Genomic DNA, 25,251 nt, shown 5'->3' on the forward strand with positions numbered 1-25,251 from the left:
TTGGGTGCGTGACCATCTCAAGGAAATCAAAGTAGAGAGATAACAATGTGCTTTGAAAACACACAACACTTTACTGTCTATCCCTCCCAATATACAATGGGAGTTGGAAAACAATGGATAGGAACAGAGTTGAATTAGACTCAAGGCCCTGAGACTGAATGGATCATATTTTGTGGCACAGTTCAATCTTAGAAATTGCTCCTTCAGGGGCGCCTGGGTGGCGCAGTCGGTTAAGCGTCCGACTTCAGCCAGGTCACGATCTCGCGGTCCGTGAGTTCGAGCCCCGCGTCAGGCTCTGGGCTGATGGCTCAGAGCCTGGAGCCTGTTTCTGATTCTGTGTCTCCCTCTCTCTCTGCCCCTCCCCCGTTCATGCTCTGTCTCTCTCTGTCCCAAAAATAAATAAACGTTGAAAAAAAAAATTAAAAAAAAAAGAAATTGCTCCTTCAGTATCACTCAGATTTAACATTAGTTACTGAGTACCTATTATCTTCCAAGGCACTGTTCTAGATGATTTCATACAGATTCTCATTTAATTCCTTTAGCGTTGTGTTAGTTTTACTCCTAATAGCTTACTTCCTCTTGAGACTTTCTGCTCATGTTCGGGGGTGGGGGATGGAAGGGGGGGTCACACGATTCTTCAATTATCTATGGGGCTTAATTGTGAAGAATCACAGAATAGGGGACCTGCACACATGCAGAGATGTCTATCTAGATGAGAAGCTGAAGAGACCCACCTAAGAAAACAACCCTTTATATAATCATCACATTACTGATGACTGCAGAAGTTTCTACTTTTAGAGAGCAACTCTGTTATCTGCCTTATGGTTTGGCCCTGCCAGAAGTGAGAAGCATAGTAGAGAGGAGAAGGCAAGTCATAATTAGGAGCCCTGAGTTCCAGTCTCATGGTAGTAGAGGGGCAGTTGTATCTTTCAGCACTTCAAACACTCCTGTTATTTAAGAAAAAGGAAAGGTATGCTTCTTCCTGTTATAAAGATGAACAAAATCGTACTGAGGAGGTGCTAGAGGATGGACATGGGAAGACCCTGACTAAACTCATACCAATACTGACACAAACTTCTAATCGTTATTATTTATATGTCACCGACATGTTAGGCCTACGGGGCCCTACAGGACTAAATGTAAGGAGAGAAGTAATGCTTATCTAGGTACTACTCCCTTATATCTGGATTGCATATTATGCTTTTCAAAGAGTTTTTACACCCGTTATTTCACTCACATAGTTCCCAACATAATGTGAAGACATAATACATAAATGAGTATTTGTCAGATGACTAGCTCAAAAGAGACAGACAGACTTGACATAGCAGGTGTAATGTCAAAAAAATTGGAAGTACATGCAACACACAAGTCTATCAGCTCCAAATGGTATTTCTCCATCTGAGTTCCATGCTAGGCCTTAGGAGAAACATACACATAAACACGATAACCATACCTACTTTATAGGAAAATGGACCTGAGGTTTACTATTGAAGAGAGACTATGTTTTACCCACCTAGAAAATTGAAAAATACTGGAATCCAGAGGCTTAAGCTGAAGAGAAGGTGTCCTGCTTTCTTCTCCAACAGATGGAGGCCGGCTAGGACTATCAATTCCCTCATATCCAATTGTCTTATTGTTCAATTCATCCATATCTTGAATAGCAGGAATCCTCAGTGGATTAGTGAACACCTAGCAAAGAGAGAAATGATTCATAAAAATCCTAATTTCAAATGAAATACCAAAGGATGAGTCAATCCTTCTGATGCTTGGAGAAAACACTTGGCCAAATAAAAAGAAACTGGTTTCTTACACAAAACAAACAGCACACGGTAATGTACACTAGAACACTGAACCCAGTTCAGTTATAACCTTATCAGCTGGACAGACCTCCCCAACTCACTTATTAGCTCCTACAGTCATCCCACCCACAACATAAAACCCAGGCCCCCTAATCACCACCTAATTCTCTCCTGTGACCCAGTTTTAAGGCTGGGTTTTCACTCCTCTGAAATCTGTGATGCTGGCAAGGGTGGAAGGAATAAGCATTGCAGCGAGTGTCAGTGCTGGTTTTGGAGAAATGCATGCGAGAGACTAATGTATATCCACAATGCACACACACAGAGACATGCATCTAAGATCTTGTGGAAGAGCCAGCTTATGAAGACAGTACAGATGATGAAGGTGGAGGGATGTAATGGGAAGGCAAACTGAATGAGGACAGGGCAGTCCCAGGAAATCTCCCAATCTCCAGATCAGACTACTAAGCCAAGACATTAGGTCTGAAACCTGTGTATTCATATACCCGGGTTTCGGTAGGATGTCAGAAGAAGAATAAATTGCCTCTATCCTCACCAGTCTGACCTACCCTGATTGAGTGGGTAGAAGGTGAATCTAACATGCGACTAGCAGATATCTCTGGGAAAGAGGGTCAAGAGGACAATCATGCAGAAAGGCAAGGTTGGGTGGGGAAGATACATGGGTGCTATGGTGGCTGTCAGGAAAGGAGTGTCCCTGAGAGGACGGCCAACCTTATTGCACCCTTCAGCGTCCGGAGCTGGGCAACCATGTCCGAGAGACAGTGCTCCTGAAAATTCAAAACAGCAGAGTCTTTATAAAGCCAGCCAGCCTGAAAGCGGGGAGAGGGCAGGGGCACAAAGAACCAACCCTTCTTCCCAAGAGGAAGGAGGAAGGAATCACCCCTGAATCCTGGAAGAAAGGAGATTGAGGAAAAAACAGACACTCAACAGGAGCAGCCTGTATGAGAATGGAATGCAACCCTGAATATTCTGTGACATTGAAAGTGATATTCACACTGTCCAGAATCAGTATGGAATCCCAATCTGGGAAATATATGATTTGGCTCTTCTATTTTTGGCGATCTGAACATCAGTAACAGAAGATCAAAGCAAAATCAAAAGATTCAACAGAAAAAAAGACCACCAGGAGAAATGTTTCATGATTTTTATGCAGCTTTCAAGATTGTTGCTTCCTTCCAGCTATGTCCTCTGTTGGGGAAAATTTCATGTGAGAAAAAAAAGACGATGGGCTGTCTCTCACCTGGTGGTTCTCACTGTCCACTGGCAGCTTCTTCTTCTCAAGAGCTTGATCTCTAGGAGAAGATAAAAGTGCTATTTAGTTCATTCATGAAACTTCTCCGTCTGAAATGGATTACCAATTGCAGATTTAGGTTATATATGATGTTCCTACCAATTTAAAAATAGTGTGGGCCTCACTGAATAACTGAGGGTGCCTTCCTAAACTCTGCTACTTAAGAGAGAGTTCAAATGTCCCATCAAACGAGAGACAGGGAGGGGAAGGTGAGAGACTAAAGACAATCACTAATTAGACACTCAGGTGATGATCAGCAGGAATAAAGAACTGGTAGAATAGAGAAGTGAGAGGGAAATAGTTAAAAATCAAAAAAGAAAAAAAAATCTCTCTTCTCAAAGGTCCCCTGTCCTATTAGAGTCAGGCTCCTCTACCTTATGATCTAGAACCTTAAGTATACTCAACTGTTTCTTTGCTTTGTTCAAGTACAGGTCTTCATCGCTGAGTTCTTGCTCCTCTGGAACAGAGCATCTCCTGCAGTACAGAGAAGAAATCATCTTTTGGAAACAAAATGTGCTTTTCAGTTTTACCCTTTACTTTCCTTACAACTATGACAAGACAGGTCATTGAGGTTAACAACCCTCTAACCTCACAGAGTTCAGATTCCACCCACATCACAAAACCTGTATGCAGGTTAACATGTAGCAATTCTTATTTCAAGGCATCATCTAATTCTTTTGGTGCATATATCACCTTTCTCCCATGACATTCAAAGTATATGACAGCTACAAAGTTCCTATTATGGTGGACAGCAAGAAGCATAATCTTTATTTTTACACAGTGAGTTTCAAGAGAGACCTGTTTGAGGTTCCATACAGAGATTATTGTTAACAGTAGAACCTGGGTCTTTTGCCTCTTGTTTACTAAGAAAGTAATTCCCAAAGTGCAGTTTAGAAGCACAGGAATCCCTAAACTAGGTGATGATGCCTGAAGAAAATCAAAGGCTATGAGAGAGAGAAACAATAAGGGATTAGGAGCTTACACTGCAAAAACCACACAACAGATTAGCAAAGAGGAGAGAAAGGAGGATTCTATAAATTGAAAGACATCTGTTATATGTAAAGCACAAGGAAGAGAATTTTAGGAGTTAACACTAAAAGGAGTACTAGAAAGTGTATTCAAAGATCAAAAGCAGTCCTAGGAACAAATAAGCAAAAATTAGTAATAGTTGGAAACCCTCTATTAAAACTATTTTATTTTAAAGTTTATTTATTTATCTTGAGAGAGAGAGAATTCCAAAAAGGTTCCACACTATCAGCACATAGCCCGATGTGGGGTTTGACCCCATGAACCATGAAATCATGACCTGAGCTGAAATCAAGAGTCAGACACTTAACCAACTGAATCACTCAGGCGCCTATTACACCCATTTTATAAGGAGGCAGTGTCCTGGAAGGGTATGTCTCCCAGATTGAGTAGAAACTGACAGAAGATATGGGATTAAAAAATGAGACTCCTAAGCACTCAGTCCCATATTCCAATCACACAATCCCAGTTATTCTCCAGGAAGAGGTGCTTAGGCACATCTGGAGACTATGGGGGAATGCTTACTCATTACAGACCTAGACCTCACTTACTGAATTTCCTCCATTTTAAACATTTTTTTTCTAAAAAGCATACCCTGTTTTAGTGCCTTTTTTTCTATTGCTATTGTGCAGAAAAAATACTAAGAAAATCACAGCTAATTGAAGCAAACAGGATAATTATTTTGAGTCTCTGTGATTACTGAGTCAAATAAATATTTGTTAAATTGAAATAAATGCTCATGGGTATGCCAGGCACTATCTAGATGTTAGATGCTACAAGGGACATGCAAACAAATGGCATTAAATGTACAATATGTACTATAATAGATTCAGGCATAGGAAGCATATGAGTGAAATCATAACTAAACGTGAAATGTAAAGCCCTTATTCTTGAATAGTTTACAATCTTTTGAAGAGCCAAAGCATATACATATGAAAAGCATCTAAAAAAATACAAAACAGTATGCAAACAAATGTCAAGAATTAAATACCATGGAAAGCTAGCATAAAATCACTGTAAACTATTGTCAACAGGAGAAGTATCACACAAAATACTTAAGCTTCCCAGATGGATATGATTTGGATAGGCAGATGGAATGCAGAACGTCACTGTAAGCAAGCAGAATAACACTATCAAGTCATGGGAGAGGGAATAAGCATGGCATGTGTTGGAAATACTGAAGCCAGAAGCCTGGCTAAAGCATATGATTTGGGTTAAAAATAAGGTTGGATAGATAGGGTGGGATCAGTTAGCAAGAGGCTTGGATGCCAGGCTGAAGAGTATGGACTTGAGATAAAAAGTGTTTTAGTGGGCAAAGTGAGTGAAAGGGAGTGGGAGTCCAGTTATGGAATGAGTAAGTCACGGGAAAAAGAGGTAGAGCATGGGCAATACAGTCAGTGGTAGTGTAATAGTGCCATATGGTGACAGATGGTAGCCACACTTGTGAGCACAGTATAACATACAGAGTTACTGAGTCACTATGCTCATGCCATACATGAGCAACCAATGTAACATTATATGTCAACCGTACTCAAAAGAGCTTTTTAAAAGTGTTTCAGAACACAGAGACAAATCAGGCATTTTCTCTGGCATAATAACCTTACCTGTACTTTGGATGGGAATTATAGTAACAGAACCATCTTGCAGGTAATGTAGATGGATCAACCTTGCCAGGAAGCTTCCTCCATTTAAGACACTCATCACACTGTACCCATGTCTGGTCAGGAATCTTCCTGAATGAAGGAAAACAGAAGTATGACTGTGTATATCCTAGCTCTGTGCTCTTATGTTAGAAAGGCACACCCTAAAAGGGAAAGAATAAAATTTTATATATGAATTGTGTTAGAACTGTAATGCTATGGTCTAAGTGTTTAAAACACACATCTTGAACTTCACAAAGAAAATAATAATAGAATTATACCAAACATGGGTAAGAAAAATAGTAACAAGTCTTAACATGGTAAGCTACCATTATTTATGGAACTAAATAATATTTTCCAGTATCTCTTGTTCTAAGCAAACAAGAGGATCATTTTAACTCTAAAAATTAACAAGGAAGAATATATATTACAATATTACCAAGAAATAAAACCCATAGAATCATTGTATTTGCTTCTATCCAACTGTGTAACAAGTTTAAAATGCATTTGTGGGGGTTATGGAAGCATCATCATCAAAAAGTCTTCCCCATTTTCCCACAGACTCCCTAGTCCTCTCTTTTTGTCCATTTAAAAGTCTTTGTTTACACTTCAACCAAAATTTTATTAGGTTGGTATCCTCAACATTAATCTTAAAAACTCCTATAAATGTGATTAAATCTTGTAACTAGAAAGGGTGGCTTCAGTCTAACAACTGAGTGAAATTAAGGCAAAATCCTTCTAGAGATCTATGCTTAAGATACAAAGCCACTCAAATCCCTGCCAGGAAGCATAACCCAGTCACCTACACCTTAGAGCAAATGTGTTTCTCTATGAAAGGAGGTGGTCCATATAGAACAGAAGTAGTCAGCAACTAAGGTGTGAAAAGCAGACTGGAGGGAGAAGGTTGGAGAAAAGAAACAGAAAGAGGGCACAGGGGTACCAGGGGTCAGTCTGAGAAACATGTAATTTAGCTTAGAGCATGATGTGCGTATGTCACATTTATACTGCTCTTACCAGTACCCATTTTCAATAGAGTGATAAGAGTTCTTTTATGTCTTAGTTTGTATCTTTTTCTTTAGTCTTTATTTTGTTTAAATAATGCTTTTTTTCTTTATATGTAATATAAGCTCATTACAGAAAAACTGGAAAACACAGGAAGATATGAAAAAGAAAATAAAAGGCATGCATATTTCTACCACTCAAACACAGTGTCCTCTTCTTGTTTAAAAGTCTGCTTTAACATGGAAAATTCGTGTTTTTGGATATATGGCTTCCTTATCTCCTAGCTCCAGGCTGCTCTAGCCTTGAAACGTCCAAGCTCTAAGCTCAGGCCTGACCTCTGGTGTCTATTTATTTCCATACAGCTACTGCTTAATTTAGAGCAAAGGGCAGTTTCAGCAGCAGTGGGAGGGAAGAGGAAAGGTCGTATTGGCTTTGGTTTGGCATGTGGATGCACAGAAGAGTTGCATGCAGAAGCATGCCAATGGGACTGCCTTGGAGAGAAGCATTAGAGACAGCAAATCCTTGCCTTAGGCTATATCAGACTATGGAGGATCCTTCCAACCAGGCAGATAGGAGAGGCATTTAGCTGTGATTGCAATAAATAGGTAGTTGAAGGGGTTGTACCATCCATACTCCCCTACTGCATCCTTCCAGAAGAGCGTCATGGCTAAGCACTTGGGCTTGGGGGTCTGACTACCTATATTTGAACTTCGTATCTACCACTTTCTACTTGTTTCATCTTGAGCAAGTTACTTAAGCTCTCAGTATATCAGTGTCAGTAAAAAGGTAATAATACCATCTGTCTATCCCACAGGGTTGTTGTTAACGATTCAATAAATCTAAATACATGTAAAAAACTTAGACCAGTTGACTGGCATGTAAGTACTCAATAAAGAATAATAATTATTACAATTCTGCCTCCAGAAAGGTTGAATAACATATACACACACTCTCTAGCAATATATGAACATCTGTTTCATGGCATTTATCACTGCTTATTTGAAAGGCAAAAAAATGGCATCTTGTCCTAGCTGGCATTTCTTTGAAAACCACAGAGGTTATACATGAGCAGAGATCTTTAGAGTGATATTCACACAACAGTCAGTCATGTTGCACCGAAACAAAATTTTGTATCATACATTTGCCTGATAACTTCCATTAAAAAAAAAGTGCATGGATGTCAACCCCAAAATCTTTTAACACTCTAATCCTTGTCATGATAGGGGTGTAACTGATTATATATGTGTTGGTATGTATTCTATCCTCTGTTTTACCCTTTCCTGGTTACTGAGGCATGTCATCCTGATCCACACTTCTGTATGTAATTCGCCGTCCTAGACTCAATAAATTCTACTTTTTTCCTGATATGCTGGGTTCTCTACTTCAACCCTCAAATGCCTTGGTACAGGTCCAACAATGTTCACTAAGAATAAAGAGAAGGGAAGTTTGCTAACATTTCTGAACACCTACTATATGCCAGGCACTATGCTACAAATGTTATGCTCATTTCATATTCTTACAGAGGTGAAGTAACTTACTTACCCAAGCTCACCCAAACTATTAAGCAGATCCAGAGTTTCAACCCAGGAGTGTCTCATTTAAATGGTCATCATCTTCCACTATATCACACTGCCTGTAGGATAAACTGACAGTACTAAACTCTGCATATTTATGACCCAAGCCACACAAGTGTTAAACCAGAACGAAGAGGTCTACAGAATGATAAAATCAGTACCTGTTATTTCCTATTTTTAGTTAATTAAACTTCCTATGTGAAAGCACCATCTTACCCTTGTTCCTTCCATTTGCTCTATGGACATTAACCCCTGACATTTCTATATTCTACATTTACTACTCACGGTATTGGCCTGGCTATGGCTGAGGTCTCAAAATTCTCTTGGGAGGTCTTTTCCTTCCAATAAGCATTGAGCTTCTGGGCAAGGGCATTTATTGTCAACCTGAAAGAAGAAGGAAGAAGAAGCATATCAATGCTGAGGATCTGTTGAACAATTTTATGATCTCTGAGATGCTCCCATTTAATAGAGGCCACCAATGTAGAATATTCAGCCTAAGTTTGAACATCTACACTTTCAGGAACCAGGATGGGAATCTACTGCCTTTGCAAATTACATGTCAAAATGACGAAGTCATACTGTTGACTAGTCGCTTTGGTTGAAAAGGTAAAATGGTCACAAGTCCTAAGAAATACTGTGTTCTTTAAATTTTCAGGTCTTTTAGAATCACGAAGTGGGAGAGATGACATTCTAGACAATGAGAGAAGACTAAATTGCAGAGCTAGGACAGAACCAAATACTGGTAAGATTAAGGGGGAGCTGCTCAGACTGTCAGATGACTACAGGTAAACAATTCAGGACCAAACTGAAAGTCAGGGATTAAATGCTGTACTCTATGTATTAGAAATCAATCAAATACTAACATAAAAATGTCTACACAGTTCTTCATTCAAATGTTGATCACAGAAGTTACAGCACCAATGGACAACAAAGTCCCCTACAACCTTCCACTACATATCCGTTAGTGGAGGCTGGACCCCAGCTCTGGCTCTTGCTCAGTCTCCTTTATTTCTCTTTCCAAATGAACAACAGTAAACGTAGGGTCAAACAATGTAAGGTGTAGAAGACAAAACCTGAATTTTACTTTTTTTTAAACTTCACTTTTAAAAACTGTCAATTCGAGTGACCAATTCCTATTTAATTCTAGAACCTAGGATTACAATTTTTTAAATAAAAAAATTTAATGTTTATTTATTTTTGAGAGAGAGAGAGAGAGAGAGAGAGAGAGAGAGAGCACTCACAAGCAGGGGAGGGGCAGAGAGAGGAGACACAGAATCCAAAGCAGGATCCAGGCTCTGAGCTGTCAGCATAGAGCCCGATGCAGAGCTTGAACCCATGAACCAAGAGATCACGACCTGAGCCAAAGTTGGATGCTTAACCGACTGAGCCACCCAGGCACCCCTTGAACCTAGGATCACAAAATAATGTTGAGTTGTACACACCTGGTATACTACAAATTTATGATTTAAAAAAAAAATCTTTGGACTTCTTGGATCATTGCCCAAGGGTTTTGTAGGCCTCATCTCTCCTTAAAAGGAATTCTTCCTTACCTCCACCTTACTAATATTAAATTAGATTCTGACTACACAGAAAAGAATAAAGTCATTATATGTGAGCCCTTCCACAAACACTTACTCTACTCCAACCTACTAACGTTCATATTTTTATGATTATATCGTTCCTTCAAGTCACGGATGAAGAACGGTTTCTTGTCTTTAAATTCTATTTTAAAAATATTTTTAAATTTTTTAAAGTTTATTTATTATTGAAAGACAGAGAGAAAGAGAGCATGAGCAAGGGAAGGGCAGAGAGAGGGGGAGACACAAACTCTGAAGGAAGCTCCAGGCTCTCAGCTGTCAGCACAGAGCCCGACACGGGGCTCAAACTCGCAAACCGCGAGATCATGACCTGAGCCGAAGTCAGATGCTTAACAGACTGAGCCACCCAGGGGCCCCCTATTTTAAAACTATTTTTAAAAGAAGTAGATTAGATGGGATTCTGGAGAAGGCTTGAGTGGTAAACTGACACATTTCAGCTCTTAGAAAGGCAGCAACTACCCATCTCCCATCCACGCACAGCCCCCATGGCAGGCAGCTGTGCACATACTTTAAGAGCAGCTTGTAGGGGCCAGTGTGGGCAAAATAAGCCTGCCTCCAAATTCAAGCTATCTGTACTCTGACTGCTGTTTGCTGCTCCTGATCACAGGATCATGTCATCCCATGGTAACCACAAAGAAAACAGCTAGAGAATATACGCAACAAGAAATTAGGAATAGATCTTTCACTATAAAAAATCAACTGAACACAAAAGAAGACAGTAATAGAGGAAATGAGGGACAAAAAAAATCTTAGAAGCCATACAGAAAACGGAGCAAAATGACAGAAGTCCCTCCTTATCAGTAAGTGCTTTAAATGTAAACGGTTTAAACTCTCCAGTCAAAAAACAGATTGGTGTAATGGGTAAAAACAAAACAAAACAAAACAAAACCACATGATTTAAATATATACTGCCTACAGGAAATGAACTTTAGATAAAAAAAAAGACACAAATAGGGGGCACCTGGGTGGCTCAGTCAGTTAAGTGTCAGACTTTAGCTCAGGTCATGATCTCATGGTTTGTGGGTTTGAGCCCTGCATTGGGCTCTATGTTGACAGTGCGGAGCTTACTTGGGATTCTCTCTGTCCCTCCTGCACTCTCTTTCTCTCTCTCAAAATAAATAAATAAAAACTTGAAAAAAAGACACAAATAGTTTGAAAGTGAAAGGATAGGAAAGGCTATTGGTAAATAGTAACTAAAAGAGATAAATGGTGTCTATACTAATATCAGACCAAATAAACTATGAATCACAAAAGCTAGAACGTGGAAGCAGCCCAAGTGTCTGTTGATGGACCAATGGATAAGTGAGATGTACTGTGCATGTGTATGTGTGTGTGTGTGTGTGTGTGTGTGTGTGTGTGATTATTATTATGCCTTAAAGAAGGAAGGAAATTTTGACACAGGCTACAACATGGATGAAGCCCAAAGACATTATGCTAAGTGAAAATAAGCCAGTCACAAAAAGACAAATTACTATACGATTTCACTTACATGAGGTACTTCAAGTAGTCAAAATCGTAGAGACAGAAAGTAGAATGGTGGTTGCCAAGGGCTGGGGAAGTGGGAATGGGGAATTATGGTTTCATAGGTATAGAATTTCAGTTCTGCAAGATGAAAAGAGTTCTGGGGATGAATGGTGGCGATGGTTGCATAACAGTATGAATATATTTAATGCCACTTAACTATACACTTAAAAATGGCTAGGATGGTAAATTTTATTTTACCACAATATTTTACCACAATAAAAAGAAAATTGGGAAAAAAGGGAAGTAGATTGTGTGGTTCCCAGGGGTTGGAGAAGGGGAAGTGTGGAGTGGCTGCTAGTGGACAAGTGGTTGCTTTTTGGGGTGGTGGAAAAGTTTTGGAGTTAGGTAAAGGTGATAGTTGAACGATTTGTGAATATACTAAAACCCTCTGTAGTGTACACTTAAAAACAGTGACATTAATGGTATGTGCATTGTATCTTCACTAAAAAGAAAACTAAAGCTCTGTTCTCATGTATTCAGGTAAAATTTACACAGAGTGAAATGCATCTTTTTAAGTGTGTTGTTCTATCAGTTTTAACAAAGGTATACAGTCATGTAACCACCACCTTAACCAAGATACTGTTATTATGGATTCTCAAATTCCAGTTTTTCTCAAAAAACCCTGGCTTGACTTCACTGTTCTATTAATCTCCTTCCACTTCCCCAATCCTGGTGTATGTAACTAGACACTATCTCCTCTTCATTCTCTTGTCTTAACCCCCTGTAGGCTACTTTCTACCATCACCACTCCACGAAACTATTCCTTTTCCCAACGCCATTAATTCTATCAATGACCCTGCCAATATCCCAGTGTACTACATTTGAGACTTTGCAGTGATCTTTGATTCTTCCCTCTCCTTTATATGCCTTATCTGTCACCAAAATCTTTTGAACTTTTCTTCAGTGTCTGTTGTACCCTTCCTTTTTCACAGCTATTCTTATTTCAGATGTTCACCTCACACCTAGGTTACTCCAATAGCCTTTAAAGTTTATTTATTTTGAAAGAGAGCACATGCATGTGTGCACATATGCATGTGTGAGCAGGAGAGGGGTAGACAGAGAGGGAGAGAGAATCCCAAGTAGACTTCTTGTTGTCAGCACAGAGCCTGACACGGGGCTCAATCTCACGAACTGGGAGATCGTGACTTGAACCGAAATCAAGAGTCACTCAACCGCCTGGTGTCACTCAACCACCAGGTGTCACTCAACCGCCTGGTGTCACTCAACTGCCAGGTGTCCCTCCAATAAAGAGCCTTTAATACTTCCTGTACCCTGTTTCCAGATTTGTCAGCTGACCTGATTCATGTAAAGGATCTTATAAACCACAAAGCAGTACACAGTTATAACAAACTATATTCTTTAGAATTGTTTCAAGTCACTCCCCTATTCAAGAATACACAATGAAGTGTCACCATCTGAGGCGTCAGCTACTCTATCCAACATCCCTCTAAGACAGAAGTTCTCAAACTTTCTTGGTTCATGGCACTCTGAAGTCTCAAGTTTTTCATGGCACCTTTGGGTCAAAAGTGGTATGTACCAGTTCTAGTTATTAAACAGTTAGGTCCAAACAATTTAGTTGGTATTTATGTTCTAAAATGTAGCATTTATGTGAGAAATCAATGCATATGAATTGAAAATAAATTATTTCATTCTTAAAATAGTCACAATTACTTACTAATGGGAAGTGTGTGCATGCCTGTTGGGTATTGAACCCCTACTCGAACTTTGTAATGAAAGTGGACACAGCTTCCCTCACTTCTTATTCAACACTGACTTTCATGTATTACTTTTTATCACAGCAACCACCAAAAACCCAGATTCACAAAGATATGGTGCACTCAAAAGGAATGCAACAGATTTTGGTACCTGGAAATGGGGTACTGCTGTGACAAATACCCATAAATGCGGAAGCAGCTTTAGAGTTGAGCAGTGGGCAGAGGCTGAACGAATTTAAGGAGAATGACACAAATTGCCGAGATTGTAATCTAGGTTCTAGATTGAACAGACTGTGGGTAGAAATACGGATACTAAACAGCTCTGTGGTGAGGGCTCAGATGGAAGTGAGGAGCGTGATAGAGAAAACACAAATGTCCTCAGAGACTATCTGAATCACTGTGAACAGATGGCTAGGAGAATTAGGGATGTTAATGGTGCTGCTGGTGAAGGCTCAGAAGGAAATGAAGAACATGCTGATGGAAAATGTGAGGGAAGGTGGTCCTTGTTACACAGTGGCAGCAAGCTTAGCAGAATTGGGTCCTACGGTTCTGTGGAAAAGCAGAACTTGTAAATGATGTAACTAAACATTTAGCTGAGGAGATTTCCAAGTAAAGTGGTGAAAGCGTGGCTGGGTGTCTTCCTGCCGCTGACATAAAATGTGGGAGGAAACACACAGATCAGGAAAGAACTATTTGTCAAAAAGGAACCAGGGCTTAAATGATTTTGGACATCCTCAGCCTATGCAGATTGCAAAAGATGCTAAAATGAAGACATTCACTGTCAGGAAAGCATGCATGCTCTGGAGAAAAAGTCAAGGCTGTAGCTACAAAACCTTTTGCTAACATCTCAGATCAAAAGGTCAGAGCATTCGATCACACAAAAAGCTCTTTCAAAAGATTAAACATGTGACTCAGATCACCACAGCCATCTCAGCAGAAGCCAAGAATAGAAATACAATTATCTAGGAAAGACCTGTCAAGAGCTTCTTGTCTGACCGAATGAATATCCATGACATACATGTGGAGACCCACAAGGTTCTTGAGAATGGGATGCTAGCACAAAAACTGCCAGACTGGACTGAAGGGATGGAGAGAGTATGAAACTGAAAGAAGGCTGGTGGACCTCCAAAACTCTAAGGCCAGGAAACAGGCTGATACAACAACTCAGATGCAAATACATGCTACCTTTCCTGAGAAAGGTAAGATGACTCTGAGGGTGCAGCCATGAGCCCACAGGGCAGGGCCTTCAGTTTATAGGAGGAAGCCACAAGCCCCAGAAGATTCTTCCCAGGTCTTGAAATTTAATGGAATTCGTTGGACTGGATTTTGAAATTGCTTGAGACCTGTGACTCCATTTCCCTTCAATTTTCTTTTCCGTCTGAAGTGGAATATCTATAACTGGTATCCTATGCTTGTCTTGCCATTATATCTTGAGAGCAAAATACAAAAAAAGGGACACAACTGCAGATAGAGTGGAATTTTATGCCAGGATGCATCAGACCCACACCTGATTCAGATGATGAGATTTGGGGATTCTGAGCTGCTGATGGTTAGATGAGAGTTTAGACTTAAAGTTGTTGTAATAGTTGAGAGTTTGGGGGATGTTGGGATGGGATAAATGTATTTTGCATGTGAGATGTAAGTGGATCTCCGAAGGCCAGGAGGCAGGCTGTGGTAGGCAGAATAATGGTCCTCCGTCCTCTCCAAAGAGGTCATGTCCTGATGACTGATCCCTGAAACCTGTGACTATATCAGGATTCCATGGCAAGGGGGAATTAAGGTTGCAGATGGAATTAAGGTTACTTACCAGCTGACCTTAAGAGAGGGAGATCATCCTGAATTATCCAATTGTAATCACAAGGGTCCTTTAAAGTAGAAGAGTGAGGGCAGAAGAGGCAGAATCGGAGTTGATGCGGCAATGACAGAAGCAAGGTCACTGGAGGCATGTGATTCGAGAAGGACTCAACCCACCACTGATGGTTCTGAAGATGGAGGAAGAGGGCCACGGGCCAAGGAATGCCAGCAGCCTCTAGAAGTTGCAAACGGCAAGGAAGTGGATCCCCCCTGGAGCCCCCAGAAAGGAGTGTGGCCCTACTAATACCTTAATTTTAGCCTAGTGAGAGATCTGTGCTGGGCTTCTAACATACAGAACTCGAAGAGAACAATTTAGTGTTGTCTTCAGCCACTAAGTTCGCAGTAATTTGTTCCAACAGGAGTAGAAAACTATTTCTATTATTTATAGGCAGAAGTCAAGCATCACTGTATTTCCCTCAAAAATCTAAAATATCCTGTGGCTCCCCCGTGAGTTCATTATGTGCAGCTGGGCACATAGTTTGGGAACTGTGGCTCCAGGACAGGGATTGGCAAACTACAGCCTGGGGGCTAAATTCAGGCCACTGCCTGCGTGTGTGTGTGTGTGTGTGTGTGTGTGTGTATATATATTAATATATTAATTACTGGACACAGACACAGACATGCTCGTTCCTTTACTTATTGACTGGCTACTTTCATACTACAGCAGAACTGAGTAGTTGTGACAGAGACCATATGGCCCACAAAATCTAAAACATTTCCTTTCCAGCCCTTCACAGGATAAGTCTGTCAACTCCTGCTCTAGGATATGGCCCTACTCTATCCGTTTGACTCTATTTCCCTTCACTCTAGTTATATCTCTTATCCCCATGGCCTATATTGTCACCATTCTGAGTTCTCACTGCTTTATATCATGCTATAATTACATCCTGGAATTCCCTTCCCCCTGTTTCTAAATCCCATTTTCTGTAAGACAAATCTCAAGCCCTATCTGTCTTATCAGGGCATTTTCCCTATACCATATCACTTGGTTTTGATTGATCACACATTTTATTGCTCTCCAAATTGTTTCACATCTGCGACAATTCATTATTACAAACAGACCGTAACTCCTCAAAGACAGCAACCATGTCTTGAATTTCTCTGGAAAATTCCATAAAGCCCAGCCATGGTGCCATGCACCAGTGATGTGCTCAGTGGGTATGTGTTCATTATATTTCTTCAGCTGAAACTCACTCTAAAAATGTTGTAAGTTTGAGCCCTGATAGGTGCAGCTGAAATCTGATATCCACAACTATTAAGAGTGATATTGCAGATGATTTATTTGTAGACATTCCAGCAGTATGATGGCTGGTATCTCTTTTAGCATTTGCAGTTTTGATTATCTACAATACTCGTAGGATGGGTTTCTGATAGCAAACAGCTTTCTCTAATCCTCTTCTCAAAGTCCCCTATTTTTTTTTCTTTTCTTTTTTTTTTTTTTTTTAATTTTTTTTCAACATTTATTTATTTTTGGGACAGAGAGAGACAGAGCATGAACGGGGGAGGGGCAGAGAGAGAGGGAGACACAGAATCGGAAACAGGCTCCAGGCTCCGAGCCATCAGCCCAGAGCCCGACGCGGGGCTCGAACTCACGGACCGCGAGATCGTGACCTGGCTGAAGTCGGACGCTTGACCGACTGCGCCACCCAGGCGCCCCGTCCCCTATTTTTTTTAACTAAACACCTTTTCATTTTATATAAAATGGCGTAAAAAAGGAAAATGATGCCAGAACTGGGATAAGAGTAGTGCAAATTTATTATCCTCAAAAGACTCTGTATGTAGGACAGTACATACAGTTTCCTGTTTTTAATAAAATGTGTAGTAGATATGAAGCCACTTAAGGCAGAAATCCTAGATGTTTAACTAAATAAACCTACTGTCTGTGGAATCTCTCTATTTGAATCCCCTGCAATCACCTCAAACACATCATGCTGAAAGATCACAAGCCAAGGTCTAATACCTCTAAAATTTAAAAAGGAGATGGGGAGGCAGTGACAAAGATGATATAAGAAAGACATTAAATAGTTTTTAATATCTAATATTTGAATTTCACATATCTTAACTACCTGGCTAATCACCAGAAATTCACTGTTCCTTTCACTCAAAAAAACAACCAAATAAACAAAAAACAAAAGCAGAAAAACTTGGCTCACAGACAGTGTCAAACTGATGTCACTTCTAAGCTTTCACTCTTAGGAGTCAAGTCTTAGTTAAAGATTTCCATTATAAAAGGAGGATCTCACATTTATAAAAGGCCATTTTCCTTAAATTGGGGGCAGGTAGTTACCATACCCACTGAGCAGCCCTAGTGATCAAGAACCAATTTCCCTGAAATTAAATTGGGGCTGCCATCCAAACAACTGTCTCTTTTTGAAGCACTAAACCTAAAATTCCCATGGTTGCTGATAAATTAAAGTGTAACACTTAACTAATTCTATTACATTTTTTGTGTACAAACGAAAAAAGATTTGGGGAAATACTTTTCCTCCACTCTAAAATCTGCTACTGAGGCTTCAAGGAAAATGGCACCAAATGTCCTGATGTCTTCTTCCTCCATACTCCCAGGACACCCCTTGCCTTTTCATGACTTTGCATATACTTCCCTCTGCTTAGAACGTTCCTGCCCTATTTGTCCACCTAGCAACTCCAATTTCTCCTTCAGGTTTAAGCTCAGGTATAATCTGCTTTGTGAAGCCTTGACTCCTTTAGGCATATTTAAAGGCTCTTCCCATTTTGCATGCATCTCCCACTGAAGCAATTATTTTATAGGTATTTATGTTTCTTATCTGCACATATCTCATCCCATTTGTTCATAGGCATCAAGGATTCTTACCTTTCATTCCTATGTTCTAGTATCTGGCACCTAGGAAATATCTCATACTTGGTGAAGAAAAGAATGAACGATCCGTCCCTCCCCAGAAGTTTTACAATAAACTATTAAATCCTGGCTTTATCAACTCCTTTTTTGTCTCCTAAAAATATCCTTGCTGCTTCAGCCTCAATGTCAAATTCCTTTTCGATTCATTTTTAGTCTTACCTATGAAATCTAGATGCTTCCATGAAAACACACATGTCTTTCCTGCTGTTTTCCTCTCAATCTGTTCATTGGCTTCAAGAAAATCTTTTGGGGGCACCTGGGTGGCCCAGTTGCTTAGGCATCCAACTCTTGATTTCGGCTCAGGTCACGATCTCACGGTCATGAGATGGAGCCCTGCATGGGGCTCTGCACTGACAGGGTGGAGCCTGCTTGGTATTCTCTCTCTGCCCCTCCCCTGTGCACTCTCTCTCACTCTCTCTCTCAAAATAAACAAACAAATATTTTATCTCTAATCTTGGGAAAGTGACTGGAAAGAATTCTCAAGTTAACTTATCTGCCTGGTTTTCAGAGATGATTTTAGAGGTTTCAGAGAATAGAATCATACCTGAATAAACTATCAGAAACACCTCAGGTCAGGAGTGACTCACCGGTACTCCTTGGTGTACTCAAAGTCTTGTTTGTTGTAGGAAGGTTTTAAGAAATTGCACTCAATGACTCCAATCACTCCCACACCTTCTCCATGAGTTGGCTTAGAAGAAAAATATTAATTTCAACATTTACATTATTGTTGACTGTATGAGGCATTTCCTTTTGATTTTAAACAGCAATAGAAAGATTACATAACATTCAAAGGCAAGGAAAGTACATCATCTAGAGAAATACTCAAAATGCACTTCAATAGACTGCAAAAAATTAAATCGAATTGGAACCTCTGATAAATTCTAAGGCAGAGATTTTCACATGATCCAGATTCTCTGGGATTTTCCAGGGATTAATGGCCATCTCTGCTTCACCCACATTACTTCCATTTCCATCTGTTTTATATTATGGGATTGCCATAGGATTTCCTTTGAACAAAGAATGACAATGCTACAAAAAATCAAGGCTATATACTATTGCTCTAGAGAATGGAAATGAAACTTCATCTGAAAAAATGATTTTAAGGAGGCTATGTAAATACCACACTCTAGTCATATAATTTATACATTAGGTAGGCTACCAAACAATTACTAAAGGGAGTCAGACTTGCAATGGTTATTAACTACAAGCTGATACAAGAGATTTTTGGATTTAAAAAGTCAAGGTGTAATTAGACTGGCATATAAATATGAGTTGTACATATAAAGATGATATAATAATAAAAAGCAGCTTAGCTGTAAACTAGCTACCCTGGATCTTACAGAACTTTGTCCTACTGCAGAATACAAAGTGGCTTCTCATTCTTTGTGGTTTAATAATCCTATCTGTACAATAGGAACAAATGGGATACTTATGGATATTACTACTTTAAATTGCCATTAAAACATTAAAGACAATGGTAATATTTGTATAGTTCAGTTCATAAAGTATTTTCACATGCTTTATCCCATTTATGTCTCTCAAGCCTTTAAGCTGTGGAGCAGGCAGAGCAGGTAAAATTATTTATTGTTGTTTCTATTTTACAGGGAAGGAAAATGAGTCTCAGAGAAATTAAACAATTTAGTGAAGCTTTTACAGCTATACAGCTTTTAAGTGGAAAAGCCACAACTCAAATCCTGGTCCTCAAACACTAAATTTTATGCACCTTCTACTAGGCCTTGTTGTCTCCCCAAGAAAAAAGACAGAGCTACCTTAAAGCATTAATAAGCTGATACACATGCCAAAGTCACTGGTGTTCTAATTCTCTCTCTTCTCAACAGCTACCTAGAAAATGCATTCAGTAAAGTTCCTGGATTGATTAACATCTGTGAAGAATGAGAAGTAGAAGGGGCTTTTTAACACAAGATGGCTCACCAGCTCACCGATAGCAGAGTTCCGGGATCAGATTTAACAGCCATTGTAAGGTGGGAGTAAAAGCCTATAGTGAGTCTATGCCCTTTGCAAATTTTAAATCCTTGTTCTCCTTGTTTTAGACTTCTATGACAAAGAAACATTAACCACTTACCTTCACCTGGCATCCCACCTTCTCAAAAGACTTTATGAGGCGGTTGTTATGATACATCATTACTCCAAACTGGTTATCACTCTTACAAGAGAACCCAAAAGTTATTTTCACCTGCTTATTCTGAGAGGAAAATCATTAAGGAGACAAACACCAGGGGATTTGGCAGACAACTTTTTGCACTGTGTTACAGCAAAAAAAAACCAAACAAACAAACAAAAAAAAATCAAATACCATTGGATGTAAATTGGTATAACTTTCCAGAGGACATTTAAAAAAAAATCTGTACCAACAGCTTTAAAAATACTCTTAATCTTTGACCAAGTCATTCTCTTTCCAGAAATTTATCCTAGAGAGACAGTCAGGAAAGCCCATAAAGGTTATGAGATTTATCAACTAGTTATGTCAGAAAAACATAAATAATTTAAATGTTTGACACTAAGGAAATAACTAAATAAATGTTGGTAATAGTCACATGGTCTATTATGCACCTCTGAAAATTATGTCCTTGAAAAATATTTGGTAACATTAGGAAATGTTAGAATATAATAATAAGCATTATCTAAAAATATGTATATATAAATATATGCATAGAAAAGAGCGTAAGAAAATACACCAAAATACCATCAGTGGTTTAAAAATTCATAAATAATCACAAAACATGTCTTAACCCTTGCTAGTTGCTCAGCTGGCTGCTAGGTAAGATAAGAGTTGTAGCTAGTACAACACAAATCCACACAATCATAGTTGATGCTCGAACAACACGTTTGAAACTGCACCGGTCCACTTACGCATGGATTTTTTTCAATAAATATATTGGAAATATTTTTGAAGGTTTGTGATGATTTTTAAAAACTCAGACAAAAATGAGCTGTGTAGCTCAGAAGTACCAAGACACAAAAAAGAAAAAGTTAGGTACTACTGTAAGAATGCAATATATAGTATCATACAAAATATGTAAACTGTGTATGTTATCGGTAAGGCCTCCCATCAACAGAAGGCTACTGGTGATTAGGTTTTGGGGGAGTCAAAAGTTATACTCAGACTTTCAACTGTGAAGGGGGTAAGTGTCCCTAACCCCCACACTGTTTAAGAGTCAACTGTATAAGCAATAAAGTAAGTCCTGCTAATCACACAAAACACAATGAAAGCAAAAGCATGAAGAACAAAATCACTTTTAAAGGTAAAGGGCAATGAATAGTCCTGTTGTAACATATTTCATGGGAAGAAGTGAACAAGCTTGGATAGATGAAATAAAGTGGACTAAATATGACACATAAAAAATGAACAATGATGTGTTTTTAGCAATTCTATTTGATTTAAAAAACGAAGATAAGAGAGTGAGAAAGACAAAGGGGAGACAGAGAAACTGAAATTTTCCTAAAAACACTGAGAAATCTTCATGTCAAAATGAATTAACTTAAAATTTACTTTTGTTACCAATTCAAAAAATGATCTCTAGGGGTGCCTGAGTGGCTCAATTGGTTAAGTGTCTGACTTGGTTTTGGCTCAGGTCATGATCTCACAGTTCATGAGTTGGAGCCCCATGCAAGACTGCGTTCTGTCATCTCAGAGCCTGGAGCCTGCTTCCAATTCTGTGTCTCCCTTTTTCTCTCTGCCCCTCTCCCACTCCCACTCTGCCTCTCCCCCTCTCTCTCAAAAATAAATATGAAAAAAATTAAATAAGTATTTCTTATGAAAAAAGAGATTTCCAGAATCTCCAAAATCTCAGGATGCTATATGATTTTAATAATTCCCAGGTGGTCTCTGATAAAACTGGTACATAGATTGGCATTTAAGAAATACCTTCTAAAAATAAAAAAGATCACCTTCTTAAAGAATATACCGTAAAAGGATTAGTATTATAACACACATTTTTTTAATTAGAAAAGGAAAGGCTTTTGTTCTTCTACGCCAACTTGGGAATCTAATCCTGAAATGAAGAGGTCAACTTCATGCAGCTGTAAGGATACTGTGAAGGTAGGTTTATACAAATCATATCCTACATTGGCCAGGCTCTTGGCAATCATCTGGGTAGTCACCTTCTTTTGACGCAGAAAAATTTTCATTCGTGGCTTCATATACAGAATACCACAAAATGCCTATGGAACAGTGAAGGGAAAATTATTATGACATTGCCAATTCTACTGACACCCTCATAAAACACTGCTAGTGACTGAGGTCTATTCTGGGTAAAGAGTTGGCTTAGTTTCTATACCTTGTTTATGTCAACCACCACACTAAAGTGCTATTGACTCTATTAGCTAAATTCAGTGGAGACAGGGATAAAGGAATCCTAGCACAGGGCTAAGAGATAGTCATCTTAACTAAAGTGAGGGCTTGTTCTATAATGTTTTCATGTTACAAGAAATCTTACCTCTCATTGTTGAAGAAAAACCACCCTCACTCACCCGTAAAGAATACTCTGTTTCTGGCAGCTCACAGGTAACACCACCAGTCTCTTTTTCGTCTGTGCCAAAGTCTGATACCAGGATATCATACTGATCTGTATCAAAGTCCAACTCAGACTTTCCATCTTTATTTCTGGGTAAAAGAGACAAGTACCAATCTAACAAATACTGGCTCCAAAGGACAAAAATGCACTAGGAACCCAAGAGAAAAGAAACAATATGAGCCAAAACTCAGATACCTATTTCTTTCCCTGGCTACCAGTGCAAAGTAACTACAAATTACTTGGTTTGAAGATCACACAATTTTGAGACGTATTCCCAGTTTAAACAAATTCACTATATTTCATAGAAGTGGTGATGCCAAGTACAGAAGACAAGAAAAAAAAAAGGGAAGGTGGGAAGGTCTGTGATCTGATAAATCAACTGGATGTCAGCTACCCTCACGGTGGGATCTTAAAATAGATCACAACTTTCTGGGTATTGCTGGGTAGGTCATTCAACGGCATCTTCCCCAACCGTGTTAATAGATGAATGAATCAAAACCCGCTTCTTCTAATTTCAGCAATAGTATAAGGAATAATGAAATACCAAGATTTCCCAGATCTAATCGTATTTCTTAGAGGGGGAAAAAGGTTGCTATAGCAACAGCATGTATCTGCTAGTCCTCTAGAATATCATTTATGGAATTATCACTTAAATATAACAGTATTCATATTCCTTTCATAAAGATCTTTCTTCTTCTCATAATCCTTTTTGGGCTACTTAACTTTGATCCATTCCAAGACCCTGGACTGTACCACTAATAACTGCCAGGGTAAAAAGGCAAGACCCATCTTTGTTCCTGGAAAAAACTAAAAACATATGATGGGTTATAGAGAAAACATCTTTATCAGAACAATAGTTCCCAAAGTTTGTTCAGTGGAAGAGTAGTTCCCCCAAATACTCTTAAATAAGAAATAAAGTAGTAAGGGTTATATGACTGAATAAAATTGAGGAACAATTCCTGGTTCTCAGAGCCACCTCAGGCTCTAGTGATACCTCCCCCTCATACTTCAGGCTCCACAAGCTCAGAGCCGATGTGCTGAAACTGTAGCTTCTTCTTCATGGCTGTACCAGAGCCATTATGGTATGTACTAAAGCCCACCTCACTGTAATAGTATATTCTGGATTTTCCAAGGATATTCCTGATCCTTGCTACCTCACCCCACTATAACACATACTCTGAGGAAGTTCCCTGTCCTCCCTGCCTCTCACCATTCATGGAAAAGAGGTCTGGGGGCGCCTGGGTGGCTCAGTCAGTTAAGTGTCCCACTTCGGCTCAGGTCATGATCTCATAGTTTGTGAGTTCATGCCCCACGTCGGGCTCTGCTGAATGGCTCAGAGCCTGGAGCCTGCTTCAGATTCTGTCTCTCCCTCTTTCTCTACCTCTCCCCCACTCACCCCGTCTCTCTCTCAAAAATAAACATTAGAAAATTTTTTTTAAAAAAAAAAGGAAGAGGTCTGGAGAAACTTTTTTTAATTGGGAAATACCACATACTATATTGCTCTCTTACACATTTTCAATGCAGACTGAAATAACATTAGCATATTAAAGCCTCTGAGAAGTCGATCAATAAAGCAACATGGTAAACTTTGTGTAAGCCAGTTTTCCCCACAGTTACTTGACCATAGAATCTTTTATTCACATAACACCTAATACCATATAACTGAGAAACAATGTACAAAGAAACAAGTCTCCTTAATATGTTTAAATCATTAAAACACCTCAGGAAAATGATCGTTTATTATATAAATGTCATTACTAAAAGTTTTTCCAGTAGGATGCAGAAGATCTAAATTACCAATGTTTTTTCTTTTTAATTGAAAGCAGTCTATATAAACCATGATAGTTTTTATATAGTTTTACCCAGCTAAGAAATGAGGCAAAAGACTTGACCTAAGGAGAAAAATAAGAATGAATACATCTGATAGCCTGTTCTATTAGATACCAGTATCATATCCATTTTATGTAAAAGGCTTCTAGATTTTTGTGGACACTTAAATGTATTACTTGACATGACCAGATTAAACAGATGGTGACGTATCCTAGAGCATTTCTAGATGGTTTTATTAGCTCTGAACACATGACCTAAAGCTAAATTGACATTATAGGTCCAATTTACCTGCTTCAAAGATTTTCATACTTCTAATCCAGCTACTCTGAAAGCACAAATAAGAGGTCATCATTTTTAAAGATCATGTTGTGCTTTTCTAACTTTTCTTTCTCATACTTAATTTCAATTGTCAAATATGTAAAGTAACTATCATTATCCTATCTCAAAACAATGCCCATGAATATAAAATAATTATAGTGGATCCTCCAGATCTTGGAATAATGCTGAATTGTCTTGATTATTTGTGGCAATAGCCTCAGGATATGCAGGTCTTCACTTTACCAAGCTCCACATTTTACCAGTAAAAACCACTATTACAAACGTCCAAGGAAGTAAATGCAAAATATGCAATGACATGCAAATATGTCAAAATTTATCTACTCTGCTTCTCTAAAGAAGACTTCTTAAAACGTGCTTCATCATACTACCTGTGCTTATTTGAATCTATCACCCTAGAAATACTATACCTGCGGATGTTCCAAATGAGAACACGAGTGCCTTTTTTGCCTGGGATGGCATCAAACTGGGACAGCAGGTCATTTTCACTGTTGAAAATGGAATAGTTCAAGATGGCTTCTAGGCTAGGCAAGGAATCCTCGGTGATAATCATTTTTTGTAAAACCAAATATAGTCAAAGAAAAATTAGTATCTTAAAAATATCTTTTTTTTTAAATTGGGAAATACCACA

General features: G+C 39.0%; 1 protein-coding gene across 3 annotated transcripts in view; it reads right to left on the bottom strand.

Moving 5' to 3' along the window:
- Positions 1 to 25,251, bottom strand: part of MORC4 (MORC family CW-type zinc finger 4) — a 51,932-nt gene that overhangs the window by 13,360 nt on the left and 13,321 nt on the right. For all 3 annotated transcript variants that reach the window (XM_045470648.1, XM_045470649.1, XM_045470650.1), the window contains 10 exons: positions 25,031 to 25,178; positions 22,411 to 22,543; positions 21,973 to 22,101; positions 20,003 to 20,122; positions 18,507 to 18,607; positions 8,636 to 8,734; positions 5,739 to 5,867; positions 3,514 to 3,582; positions 3,058 to 3,109; positions 1,514 to 1,689 (listed from right to left, as the gene is read on the bottom strand). In XM_045470648.1, coding sequence (XP_045326604.1) covers positions 1,514 to 1,689; positions 3,058 to 3,109; positions 3,514 to 3,582; positions 5,739 to 5,867; positions 8,636 to 8,734; positions 18,507 to 18,607; positions 20,003 to 20,122; positions 21,973 to 22,101; positions 22,411 to 22,543; positions 25,031 to 25,178 — 1,156 coding nt within the window. The remainder of the gene's footprint in view (positions 1 to 1,513; positions 1,690 to 3,057; positions 3,110 to 3,513; positions 3,583 to 5,738; positions 5,868 to 8,635; positions 8,735 to 18,506; positions 18,608 to 20,002; positions 20,123 to 21,972; positions 22,102 to 22,410; positions 22,544 to 25,030; positions 25,179 to 25,251) is intronic.

This window comes from Leopardus geoffroyi, chromosome X (genome assembly GCF_018350155.1).
Source record: "Leopardus geoffroyi isolate Oge1 chromosome X, O.geoffroyi_Oge1_pat1.0, whole genome shotgun sequence".
NCBI lineage: Eukaryota > Metazoa > Chordata > Mammalia > Carnivora > Felidae > Leopardus > Leopardus geoffroyi.